The sequence below is a fragment of the Cydia amplana genome, chromosome 16 (genome assembly GCF_948474715.1).
Source record: "Cydia amplana chromosome 16, ilCydAmpl1.1, whole genome shotgun sequence".
NCBI classification, from domain to species: domain Eukaryota; kingdom Metazoa; phylum Arthropoda; class Insecta; order Lepidoptera; family Tortricidae; genus Cydia; species Cydia amplana.
In genome coordinates this window covers 2249220-2262810 of record NC_086084.1, presented here as the reverse complement: position 1 = coordinate 2262810, position 13591 = coordinate 2249220, and the positions used below count along the sequence as shown (strand labels likewise).

Genomic DNA, 13591 nt, shown 5'->3' with positions numbered 1-13591 from the left:
CATCTCCCAATTTTCAATTTGTACCATCTCCGTACCGACACCCACAGCGACCAAATGACAATTACAAATATTGTAATTCACAAAGGGTATATGGTGTATGTGTGACAATGCCTCATGTGACGTTTGTTGGAAGTGTGGAGAGTGTTTAACAGCAGGGGTCAACAGCCGATGATAACTTTACGCCTCATTGTAACCAAATCGCGTCGCCCAGTGCTAGTTAACGTGGCTGCATTGCGATTTCACTGCTGGATTTCTAGTAACATGTTGCATTTACTTTTATGTACTTAGGTACATTCTGCAACAGAAGTACTGATGCGCCGACGGAAAATTTTCTTATTTGCGAAACTTTCCTCACGACGGACTTTCTCAAAATTCCATTTGGTGGTGTTTCCAAACTTGCTTTCCAAAGGTTTTCCAAGTTGGTAGGAATTTTCTGCAGCTTACAATGCACTGGAGAAGGACTTGCGAAGACATTAACGATTAGCTGATTTGAAATGGGACTGAGTTTATCTAAATTAAAATTTCTGTGGGTTGGGTTTTCCCAAAATTACGCCCAATTGTCCCAAAATTCCTTTCGAAGTGCAAATAGGTGAATCCTTGCCCTTATTTATAAAGACTGTCTGGCTTTTCCATGGTACATATAACGACCTGAAAATCAAAGTCGATGATTGATCGTTCGTTAAGTACAATGTAATTATTCAAACAAGGAGCAAGCCGAGCCGGGGTCAATACACCAAGATTACTGATTATTAGAAGCCAATCGTATTTACTACGAAAAACAGCAAAACACCTATCACTGGCAACTACTCGTACAAATGAATTCCCAGAAATTAGGGGTAAATATTTATTTTATACACAAATATTTTATGGTCGATAATGGAAGTGAAATTCTCACATGCTCATGCTCAATTAAATTGGAAACATATTGCGTTATTTTCAGTAGTAGTAATTAACTCTAGTAACCAGAACCACCATGTGTTCGCTGTAAAGAGGATCAGCTCTGAATTCATGAAGTTGTATTGAAAAACCCATCAAAATTGAAAAGTAAGTTACTTTTTTGAAAAGCTCGAATTTTATATTCAGATTCTTTCTACTTACATATTAATACATAGTACTTAATCTCTGTATAACCTTACACTAAGATAGAACAAGTAAATAATTAATGCTAAAAGTACGTGTATATCTATATAAACGCCCTAAAACACTATTATTATGTAAAAGACTCGTCTCGGTTTAGAAAATAAATGACACAAACATAAAAGTGTCGAAAATTCTTAAAACTGTACAAACGCACCATCGTCAACAGTTAAGTGACTATATATTCGTGAACCTTATTCCAAAGGCATAAGGTCCCCCAGCGATCAGTAAAGAGTGCTGCTGTTCATACGAAGCATCAAACAAAGAAATCTCATTTTACACTTACAAGAGCCGTTAGACAATGCACGCCCCTCGGTGACAATGAGCGATGGCGGCCATTCTTTATTTGAATATTTTCGGCGCGAAGTCAACGACTCGACTCTTCGACGCCATTTTTCTTTTCGAGTAACTCGTGTAAGTGTTGCCATGTTTCCTTTTTGGACGTGTTGTATAAAGCTGTTTGTAAATATATAAGTAAATAATATTGTTCAAGGGGACTAAGGAACATGAACAACTTTATGGCCAAGTCACAACTGTAGATTTGACAAGTCGAATAGCCCCCCTGGACACGTGCAATCGAGGCGAGAAAGAATACCTACATAATCTCGTAGTCATCCGTAGCGTAGGCGGAATTGGCGGATGTTACCTTGAAAATAAAAATCATAGCCAGTTATTCAATATTTCTGAATCACGGAATCAATGTAGGTAAGGTACTTTATAATATTCTGCCTCAAAAGCATGCCGTAAAAACAGCAACACTCCTTATTATTATAAGGCATAAGATCCACCGATGTACAGTTAACAGTGTGGGCGATATGGTAGGTACCCGTAATTATCTACGTGACATTCTGAAATAACATGAAATTACACATGTATATCAGCTTATCACGTTCCCTGTCCGGGTTGCCCCAATGTGGGTACCTACATGAAGCTTTTTCAGGAGTCCAGTCTTCCACCATGGGTTCACTACCTACTTCAAAGTGGAAATGCACACTTGGAGGTGTGACTTTGTCATAATCATAATGCACGGGGACAGTGAACGTGTTTAAGCTATAAAAACTAGAGATGCCCCGAATAGTGGTTTTGGCCGAAGCGCCGAATATTCGGCATGACATGCGAACATTTTGAGTCACAATTATTATGAAAACTGTTCGCTAACAAAACACAACGTTTGTTAAGATATATTTATTGTTGAACAGAATTAATTAATGTAGTTAGAGTCAATCAAATCAGACCCATGATAAAAATAAAATAGGTATTTTGTAGTCAACAAATGCTCAAAAAAGGGTTACGTATTTAATAACTTTCCAAGAATACCTTTTAAATATTAAATACATAGGTATAGGTAGGTAGTGTAGGTAGGTACCTAGTTTTTTTGGTTATTTTTATTGTGTAATTTTTCTTTTTCGGTAGGTGCAACAGATATTCAGTAGGTACGCGGCCGAATAGTAGGCAATATTCGGCCGAATATCGAATATTCGGCAAAGTAACCGGATACGCCGAATACGAATAGTTGCCGAATATTCGTGGCATCTCTAATAAAAACCGCATATTCGATCCAAATGGCGATCTTCATCTAACGCTATTTGCGCAGCGGCCGCATGCAGAGCCATGCGTGTGCGCAACTCTTTGTCTCAGAACAAAGCAGCGACGCTGTGACGCGCTTCCCTTGCCGACCTAGTTAGGTATGAGGTTAATTAGCTCGCATTAATGACGTACATGGAAAAACAATGGTTCATCAGTTAATTAAAACTGCCTAAGCTTGCTTAAGTTTTTATTTACCGAGCGAAGCTAAGGAACTCGATTCAGATTTACCAACTTGTTAAGGGGCCCACTGATTACCGTCCGCCGGAAAATATCGGCCTGTCAGTTAAACGCAAAAGGTGACAGTTCCGAACAACTGACAGGCCGATATAGTCCGGACCGTCCGGTGGACTGGTAATTTGTGGGCCTCTTTACGATTTTGAACTGGTTTTGATACGACCTTGACGAGCATCTTGGTTATTGGCGCGCGCGTTTCGACTTTCACTTTATTTCGCATGCACCAATCAGCGCGAGCGATCTTCAGGTTCGTATCAAAACCGTAACAAGTTGCCAAATCTGAATCGGACTCCGTCTCTGTTTTAGCTTAGGTAAGAGCAAAATGTTTTCGTGTCTGTCCGGAATTCCGGATATTCTCCTCTACAGGCTCTACACGAAAACCGAATTTCGCAAATTGCGGGGATCTTTCTCTTTTACTCCAAATACTCCAATGAAGGCGTAATTAGAGTGACAGAGAAAAATACCCGCAATTTGCCAACTTCGATTTTCGCAGTTATAGCCAGTAGCCAGGTCACATTTCTCAATCGATTCGATGATAGGTAGGTTATCCGATTTCTATACAGGGATGTACGTGTAATACAGTACCTTTTTGGGTAGGTACCTAGGTGAAATATAGCAAAGATTTATGCAGTATAATCAGCTCCAGATATATGCAGGAGCGCTCAAGAGTTTCTGCAACTGACTGTTACGTACCTACATTCTGTTATGTTTTTTTATAGTCTGGCAAACCAAATTTGTACGTAAAAAAGGCGCTAAATTTTAATTTTTTTATGGACCGTTCATTACATTATTCAAATTTGCCGCCTTTTTTTACTGACAGAAATGGCTTGTCAAACTATAGTGTCTATATTTTACGTTTGGTTGATTTTACCACTTCTGTATTCCAACTAATCGGCTCCTTTTATTGAAAATAAAATAAATAATGGGTATAATATTTCATTCATTCAATCCTACACAAATTCTGAGTCACAAGTGTCACTTTATCACTGTTGCCGAACGTAACCTTGACGAAAGTTCTAGATTTGAAAATTCAAAACAACCGCCTCCTCCGCTTTGGCACGAAAGAGGAAGACTTTTAGGTAATTCATTATATCACTTAATATGTAACTTACACGAATTATGCAACTACTGTACCTATTTCAATAAGTTATAATAATAATAATGTGAGCCTATATACGTCCCACTGCTGGGCACAGGCCTCCTCTCATGCGCGAGAGGGCTTGGGCTATAGTCCCCACGCTAGCCCAATGCGGATTGAGGACTTCACAATAAGTTATAAATAAATTAAATGACTTTGATTTTTTTTTAAACAATAATAATGCTCGCAAAAACGGCATCAAAATTGTAATTAGTGCGCGTTTCCACTACACGTTTTCGACAGTTTTGGATTTGACACTGACCAGCAAATGACATATTGAGAAATAGCACAAAACGAATTATATATATTTTATTTGTTATATTGCTTTACCTGTATATCGCACATGTGTTATTTTAATCTTAATAATAATTATAATTAGGTACATCAACATCAATTAATTGTTCAGAAACATTTTTCTAATACGTTAATTTACAAAAAGGCTTGGGGATTATGGCAATGGCAAATTAACAAATAATCCGATAATTGGCAGCAATTTATGGCTCGATTCATGGTCGCTAAACTCGCTAATTACGCTAATTCATGACATTCCCTGTGGCAATAATTGTAATTAGCCTTTTGTTGTAGTGACAATAATGTATTGATTCTCGTGGTGTTTATTGTACAATCACTATTCATTAATTCAATTATAAATAGTGATTAGGTACATAAGAAAAAGAGAAGAGTATATTTAAATAAACCATAAAAAAAGAAAAAATTGCATGAGTTACCGTTTAGTAATAAAAAAAACATATTAACTCGTCAGATTATGCCTGCCATTATAGGTCTGGATGAAATAATATAATGGTGTGTAATTAGCCGTGTAATATTTATTTCCTCCAATATTAATTAACAAATTGACAGATATCGTAGGCGGATCAAAGTTTAATTGTGCAGAGATTTTAGTTGATAGCAGCTGGTTTTATATGTCCACAACTTTGGTTGTACTTCTTGGTTTACAAAAATTTAATACTGTAAACTGCAAAAACATTCATGTAATCGTATAGATACTATTGTATATAAAACAATATTGTATGTGTGATATTATATTATAACAGTGGCGTGTAAAATATGTTTCCGCCGAGTTTGTTGCCGGTCCCCTATTGGGATACCCTCCTCCAATTGAGGGGGGATTTAAATCTTTTCGGGGCAGAGGTGTAGGGTTGGAGCCGGTCTACCTAGCTTTATTTGACGTTCATAAGCGCATTGTAATTATGCCTACTTGAATAAACTATCTTTTATCTTTATCTTTAACGGTGTGTCAGTAGTTTTGTTGCCTAATATATTTTCTATTATATTCGCCGCTGTAACCTTGACAAAGCGGTTTAATTTCAAATATCTATCAACAACTGTCATAGAAAAAGGAAAGAACAGTAGTTTTTTTTTTCTATTTAACAGGCTTATTCGTAAATCATTTTAAAATGGGCTAGTCCGTGTATTTTTCGGGTTTTGGGCAGTACAATTATTTATAAAGCAGTTACATTGTCTATTTATATATTGGGGCAATGCTCAGGCACAATAGTGCAATGAATCTACGTGATTTATTTATCGCCACGGCACGTGCGGCTTTGGAGGGGAGCCAGTCGATACGGACCGATTTAATATAATAAGACACTGTTGTGTTGGGGCTACAGAAAATATAATTTTAGAGGACTCTGGCTCGGCTCGAGAGACATTCTGGCGTATTTTCCGTTTCTCCCACATGTTATGTTTTCAATAAATATATCTGATTTCTGAAACGCCTCTAAAGATAGCTAAAACTTTAGAGTCATTTTGGCACCATCTAGAATGATCTCTTGCTTAATATGAACAAATGTATTCCAGTGGAGGTGTGCAAAGGGTGTAAATAATTCAAAATATATTACATATGTCATGATAACTTTGTAATAAATATACTTTTTATATCAGTTATAACAAAGTCGCTTCACTTCTCGTTCCAAAACCAACGTGCTAAACTCAGAGCCAATACATAAATATAAAGTAAGTATACTGTATAGATGTATACACACAGTTGGCACGAGCAACCCCAATGTAGATCTCAATATTATCTTCCCCAACCCCACTCGTTCTAAAACGAATTGTATTATAAATCTACATTATATTGCAAATTGCCGATATATCTTAATAGCGGTGAATAAATATGTAGTTATGTACTTGGTTCAAAGCATCGGGGTTGTCTAAATCATGTCCGTAAACTAGTCGTCAAAAACGACAATAGCAATGGATGTTTATTACTTGAGCGTGCGCCTATTGTGCTCCAAAAACAAAGACCACAAAGGTTTCAACAAATATTCACACGGCGATTCCGTCTTTGCCATTGTCACTGTGGACTAAGCGTTTTTTTATCCACGTGAGTCAGCCAGGACGCCCTCACGGGGACGCTCGACCGCACACATAGATTTCCTTGGAACCAATCCAATATTGTCAGCCTGTGTCTTCTAACAACTCGTTTAACGACGTCTTAAAACGTACCCTCCGTTATTCGTCTATCAACCAGTATCGATTAGTTCGACGTAGGTAAATATACCACGTGTTAACGACTTAGCACTTCAAAAGGAATTATGCAATTAAAGAATTGCATCAATCGTTAGCGGAAAATGTAATGTACAAAGTACCTAATATGTACTGTATGCATAGTGTTCTTGGCATTAAACAAACTAGGTGATTGACGTAGTTTCGATACTTTCGATCCACAAAAACTGAATGTTACGTTATGAATACATATGTTTATATAACAGTGAATGACAGGTTTACATCGATGTACTTGTATAAACATTGGCTTGTTAGTAAATACTGTGATGTTTTAAAGAGAACAATGCGTAGGTAGCCGCAGTAGAGGTGTTTCCTTCTTGGCTGACCCATTTAATACGTTAGTCAATATTTTCTACGACTAAATCTTCGGGAATTCGGATATCCGACTCGTTAAGAAATTCTTGGCATCGTGTCATTATTTTGTAAACTCCGGTTCAAATTGCCCTGCCGTTTCTTGTGATATGTATATCTTCTTTTAATTTGAGATGGCAGTCACGGAATATATTGCCCAATAACTATTTCGTAATGTCTTTTTATAATTGCGGTTTATGCCTGTTTTTATTTCTGTAATATACTGTTTATGATAAAAGGACGAGGTTAATCACTAATGTTATTTTTGTGGAAGTACCTACATAAGCATGTTTATGCTTAAGCATATGGTTTCTGTAGTGTACTAGTTTTGATGACGTTCGACACAATATATGCTAAATCAACTGTAATGAATCAACTTACTTCTGTTATGTCAGTATTATGTAACGATTGCTGCAATCAGTATAAGTAGGTCAAAAAGTAGGTATAAGATGATATCATACGTCACTGATCCAAGGTCAACAAATTCTGTATTCTCCTACATCCAGCCGTTGTTTTCCTTCCGCGTTTAAATTACACATTATCGTTCAGTGATTTGACGTGTCTGGCTTTGGAACAAGGGTGTATTGATCGAGTCAAAATGAAAGCAAAAAATAATAGTATAATAACCTTCATATTTTATTTTCTCTTCTTTCGTTTTTAGCATACAATAATGTATTCAGTATAAAACAATATTCTTTGTTACATTCATAGAAATATATTATTTTAGTATAACTGTTCTTTATTTATCTCTTATAAACTTACAAATTACTGTTAACATTCTGACGAATTTTGTATAAAATAATACAAATATGTATTTAGGTTTGCTAGCCACTAATAATTTTATAAAAATGAAAATCATTTACAGGCTTTTAAGTCTTTGCAGCTAGCTCCCCCATTAAAAAGTCTATAACAATTCAACTTGTTAATTGGTATTTATTATATTACTTACAATAATCTATAGAAGACAATGGTACAGAACAATTTACCGTAGCACATTAATGGTAACAAAAACAATTAAAACAAAGGCTTTAGTTTACAAAGCGTAGGCACTCGAGATTGCTACTTCATCCTAGTCGTAGGAGACATTCTCACTAATAAATACATACATCTCACATACACTCTCTCACTGTCAATCGGTCGCTCGATTATGAAATGCTCACATTCGTCCATCATCATAATAATACGGACGGCCTCGCATAACTTAAGTCGCGTCCTACATTTAAGAGCACCGGGTCAGTTCTCAGAAAACTTCAACGTGTCAGGGAAAATACTAGTGCGCAAAGCACGCTCGCACAGCCAGCCAAACGAACATCGAAACTCACACTCGATCAGTCTTACATACAGAATTAATATGTCTTAAAACATTAAGCGTTAAATAATGAACACATTCAGCTAACTCAATCAAACAATGGCGTCGAAACACCATTGTGCCACAATGAAAAAGTTAACCTTGTGCATAACATGATTCGGGGCGTCCGACAACAAAATTGAACACATGGCCGCCATTCCGCGAGGGCAGCGCAGGCGGAATTTTAATTAGCAGAACATCCGCTCTTAACTTGGTTTGATGCGCCGTTGCCAGTTCCCCGCTCTTGTCGCTATCTCCTTTACACACGCCTGTAAGTCCTGTCGAAACCTGTTTGGAGGCGTGTTCCATATATTGCGTTTTAACCCCAATGACCCCCATATAACTTATTGAAGGGAAAAATTTACATTCGGGCGTCGCGCAACAATACGAATTACTGTTGGAAATCCCCTCGGTACGGCAAGAGCGGCAACATCGCTGAAACGGGAAATTCGCCGTAGAACTGGCAACGTCGCGTTACCTCGTTCAGTCAGACTGCGAGTGAATGACGTTGCACGTATTTTCCTTTCTACACTATTCTAAACGAGGCACCGCAATACTGATACAAGGAAAACATTTTTGTTCTGCAACTTACAATGCAAGTTTAAGCTTTCGGACGCGTGATTGCGCTAAGTACATCCTCGAATGAAGATCCACTGAGAGCGGGAGCTCGTTCTCGAGGTTTCGCCTCGACACATCACTGGCAACCTAATCTCTGAACTATCGTTAACGTAGCGACTTTAACACCTTACACTAGAGTTTTTAACTATATATTACACAGTAAAATTAAGATCACAAATCGCTTTGTATGCTGCGTCCTAGCGGGCGCGACTAGCATGGAATGTGGAGGAGCTGACGCCGCGGCGATCAGAAGTGCGACTCGATGAGGCAGCCTCCGTTCGCGTGCTCCAGCACCTGCTGTTTGAGCCGGTGTACGTGATCCTTTAGTTTCACCACCATCTGTGCCAGCTCCGCGTTCTCGCCCTTCAGCAGCTTCACTTTGTCCTCCAATTTAGAGATACGCTCTAGCTTGCGCCGTCTGCACTTGGACGCGGCCACTCGATTTCTCTGTCTCTTCCTTTCCAGCTTGATTCTCTCCTGCGAGTCCATATCTATGGGGGAGAGGGGAGGCGAGCTAGAAGCGCTTGGCACGGTTTGAGGCTCGTCCTTGATGATGGGTGTCGGGTAGCGGTCGACGGGTCGGTCGAGGTCCGCGTACACTCGCCGCGACACGACTGTCGGCTGTTCGGTGTGGTGTAGTTTATGTAACGCCTCTACGAACGGCTGGGCGTACATTTCCTGTTCCTCGGTGGCGGCGGGGAAGAGCACCGGCCCGCCGGGGGTAGGTGTCGCTGTTTGGATCATGCCGTTCTGGATGATGAGCTTCTCGAGCTCGGGTGATCCCAGTTTCAACAGTTGAAGGTCCGGGGAAGACAGCAAAGGGGGTCCGTTTCGCGCTCTCTTTCCACCCCTTCCCATATCCAAGTCCAGGGTGAGGTTCCGCTTGAGATTTTCCACAGGGCCGCTCAAGGGAAACTGTTCGTCATAGAAAGTGGTCTCCATGCCGTGGCCGGAGTGTCGAACCATGTGTACGCACTGAACGCTCTGGTATCACTAAAGTCACTGCGCGAAGTTTAAAACTTTTGGTTGCGCACCGCACGTCCTCTTCGTTCAACGTTCCACTTGTTTCTAAACATTGTTAAGCAGCGAACACTGCTTATATGTCAGTGACTCAGATAAGCTATTTTTAGCTGTCGCGTGATGAGGGCTCTCGCTGATTGGTCGGTAATGGCGTGATACCGCGCCGAGCTGTGCTCTGATTGGCTGGCCGGATCGTAACGAAGCGCGAGGCCTCAGCGGGGCTGTTTACGACTTCGTGCGATTACCGAGAATCGCTGGCTAGTTTTCCATTCTAAAGCCGACAATATCGTAACGGTCGTATTATTATCTAAATTTATATAACGTCACATTATAAATAAGTATTATGTTTGTACACAGGTCGAGTAAAGTCTAATTTTAATAACAATTTTAGAAACGTAATACGTATAAATATTTCGTCACCTGTCGATACCCACGCAGTGGCACGAAGATAATACATAATTATATAGGTACGTAGTACTTGAATATAATATCTGTTTATAAATTTTAAAGCAAATACTGCCGCGTGTATTTTTTGCTTTATTAACTAAATGCATCATTAATTGAAATATTAACAATATTAACATTTAGTCTCACTAAAACTAACAAAACATATATTTTTATTATTATGTTTAGAAAAATTGTCTCTCTGAAAAAATTACATAATTTGTAACATTTAGTCAGACATCACCCTCAGCACTTTTCAACACTATTACTAGAAATACTAACACAACTCTCAAACTTATATAAAACACTTTCTTCTTACTTACCTACTTAATAACAAAAACACTTTATCCCACCTTCAACCACTAAACCACCTGATCGTTTAATAAAAAAAATCTAAGAAAAAAACTATTATTTCCACCAATCGAGCCGTCATCCGTCATTTCGAATCGCTCGTAAATCGTGCAATGGAAACAAGCGGAGGCGGGGCGCGCTGCCTGCACGAAAAAATATTATGCGGGCAAAGCGGGACAGGGTCATACAACCGCGCACGGGAGCGAGCAGTGCGGCAACACTCCCTCTCGCTCAGATAAAGTCCGGCACTAATAATAATAAGAAGGAAAATAAAGTGCACTAAAATTCCCGCGTTTATGATTTTGGAAGCCATTGTTTTGTGAAGACGATTTTATTGTTACTGTAATAAAACTGAATTGACCTTGGAGGATTGGATGAAACCCTACTCGGATATTATAAGTATGGTATAAGACGAAATTACATTGAATTATTTGCATACGGTCAAAATTTACGCACCAATCGCAACATTAATTAAACACTTCATAAATTGCGTTACTAATAAAGTTTTATAGTCAATTTATTTTATTATAAGTACGCCCTCTACCACCTTAGAGGTGAAATTGATAGGTACAGGTATAGGGGAAAAACAAACAAAACAAAAGATAGGGCAGTGCTGCATAATAAATACCTGACCTGAGTAACAAACGAATGTGTACCAATTGTAAAATGTATTTAATATTTGTAAAATAAATAAATACCTATTAATACTGACTGAATAAAACAACTGAAGAATTCGAGACAAAATACATTTAAGTATCATTTTATCAACAAAACAAACCTTCGCCGCCTTCCCAATTCTCTGTAAATAAGCTATTATATTGATTTTTTATTTATAACAACATAAGTTTACACCATTAAAATTAAAAACATGCAGTTTGAAACATATAGCATATAGATGGTCAAGCAAATCTTGTCAGTAGAAAAAGGCGCGAAATTCAAATTTTCTATGGGACTATATCCCTTCGCGCCTACATTTTTCAAATTTGCCGCCTTTTTCTACTGGCAAGATCTGCTGGACTACCTATAGTATTTTGATTAGTGTGGGAAATAAAACCGATTTCAAAACAAAATAACCAAACAAAAGCGCCATCTAGCGACCAGTAGTAAAACTTAGATTGACCGATGTCAGTAGGCTATTCACTGATAGATGGCAGTGATAATCATTAATTCTTCAAGGCGGGATCAAAGATGTGTTTCATTCATTAGGACGTGTTTGCCTGAAGATTGACGTAATATTTAAAAAAAAAAGAATATTAAGCATTTTTTGCCCAAACGTTGGGCAGGAAGCAGAAACTAAGGCTGAAGTTTTCGGGCCCAGAGCCCCAGGGCCCCAAGGACCAAGGGTCTCGATGGAGAATGGAATAAAATTTGGTAAAAAATAAAACTGCACCACATATCATAAATAGAAATTTGTTTATTTTCCAATTATTTTAAATTTCATCTAAAACACATTTCACAACAGTAATTCACAGTCACAAATACGATCTTATTTTAAACTAGCCAGAGGGCCTACCGCGAACCACGTTCGACGTGTTGCCTCCCTGTCACACTTACGTACGAATTTACAGGTGCGACAGAGAGGCAACAAGTCGACCGTGGTTCACGGTAGGCCCTCTAGTCTAGTTCAACGAAGATATCTAAAATATTGACAAATTGTTGTACTTACACGCGAATTGAGGTAAAACTATTACCTAAAATACCTAAATAATCTTAACAATAATATTTACAATGTGTAGTCACAGATTATTTAACATTATTTCGTACAGAAGTCCCACTTTCTACCAAAAACGACATTTGTTAAGCCGGCTTCCCACGGCCCGTTTTTTCACAGATCTGACCGCGCCTCTAGAGGCCGAAGATCGTGGGAACGGTCGCATCCGACGAGGCCTGTCGTCACCCGTCCGATCCGTCGGGAGTCGGTAACTTCAAAGGCGCGTCGCGGCGCGGCGCGACGGTGCCTGTAGGGGCGCGTCTGCGTCGGTTCATTTCACCTGGGACAGCGCACAGGCCTCGTCGGATGCGACCGTTCCCACGATCTGTCGGCCTGTAGAGGCGCGGTCAGATCTGTGAAAAAAAGGGCCGTGGGAAGCCGGCTTAATCAATCGCACAGGCATCCACAGGCGTCGCGCGATCCTGCCTGGCCTGTAATAAACACGGGCCGTGGGAAGCCGGCTTTACTGGTCGTAGCCTGGCCGATGTCACAGACTAACTAATAGTACTACCGTACAGAAAATTCACTCCTTCACAAAAGTCAGATTTAGGTATAAAATTACACGTGAATCTCCTTTGCGCGCTGCAGTTTTATGACTGACCTGTGAGTGTCGGCACGGGGTTATCACTTGACAAGTTTTTATACCTATACCCACTGATTTATTATTTTTAAGATAAATATGTAGGAATTACAAACGTTGATTATGTAAACATACATTTTTTATCCGGAGATAGTATGTCTGATTCTCACGGTAGTAAGTTTCGAAGCCATTGTGTATTTTCAATTTTGCGCGAGCGCCGCGTGACACGACTATCGCGCGCGCCGAGCGGCAGCCCACTGCCATACGCCTGTCCGATGGGCGCGCCGGCCAAATGTACCTAAACTGCGGAGTGACACCCCCCTGCTTTAGTGCAATGGGTCACATATAGACATTTGATCCTAAAAACAAACCCGATCGATTGATACCATAAAAAAAATTAGTCATGTAGCCTATTAAATATTAGTAAGTCTTGGGTCTACCAGTCGTAGGTCTTGGGGTTGGTCTCGACCTGGCCGATGTTCCATACTCCCTGCTACATTACTGATATTGACAGTTACTTGACAATGACAGATACCAGTCGGA

General features: G+C 39.3%; 2 protein-coding genes across 2 annotated transcripts in view; one reads left to right on the top strand and one right to left on the bottom strand.

Moving 5' to 3' along the window:
• LOC134655325 (uncharacterized) overlaps positions 1-2796 on the top strand; it is a 113820-nt gene extending 111024 nt beyond the window's left edge. Inside the window, exon 4 of the mRNA XM_063510776.1 lies at positions 2732-2796. Coding sequence (XP_063366846.1) covers positions 2732-2796 — 65 coding nt within the window. The remainder of the gene's footprint in view (positions 1-2731) is intronic.
• A 4792-nt stretch (positions 2797-7588) lies between these two features.
• Positions 7589-10024, bottom strand: LOC134655251 (transcription factor JunD). The gene has a single exon (XM_063510699.1). It carries the CDS (start codon positions 9906-9908, stop codon positions 9189-9191), a length of 720 nt encoding a protein of 239 aa, XP_063366769.1. The 5' UTR covers positions 9909-10024; the 3' UTR covers positions 7589-9188.
• Between the last annotated feature and the right edge of the window lie 3567 nt (positions 10025-13591).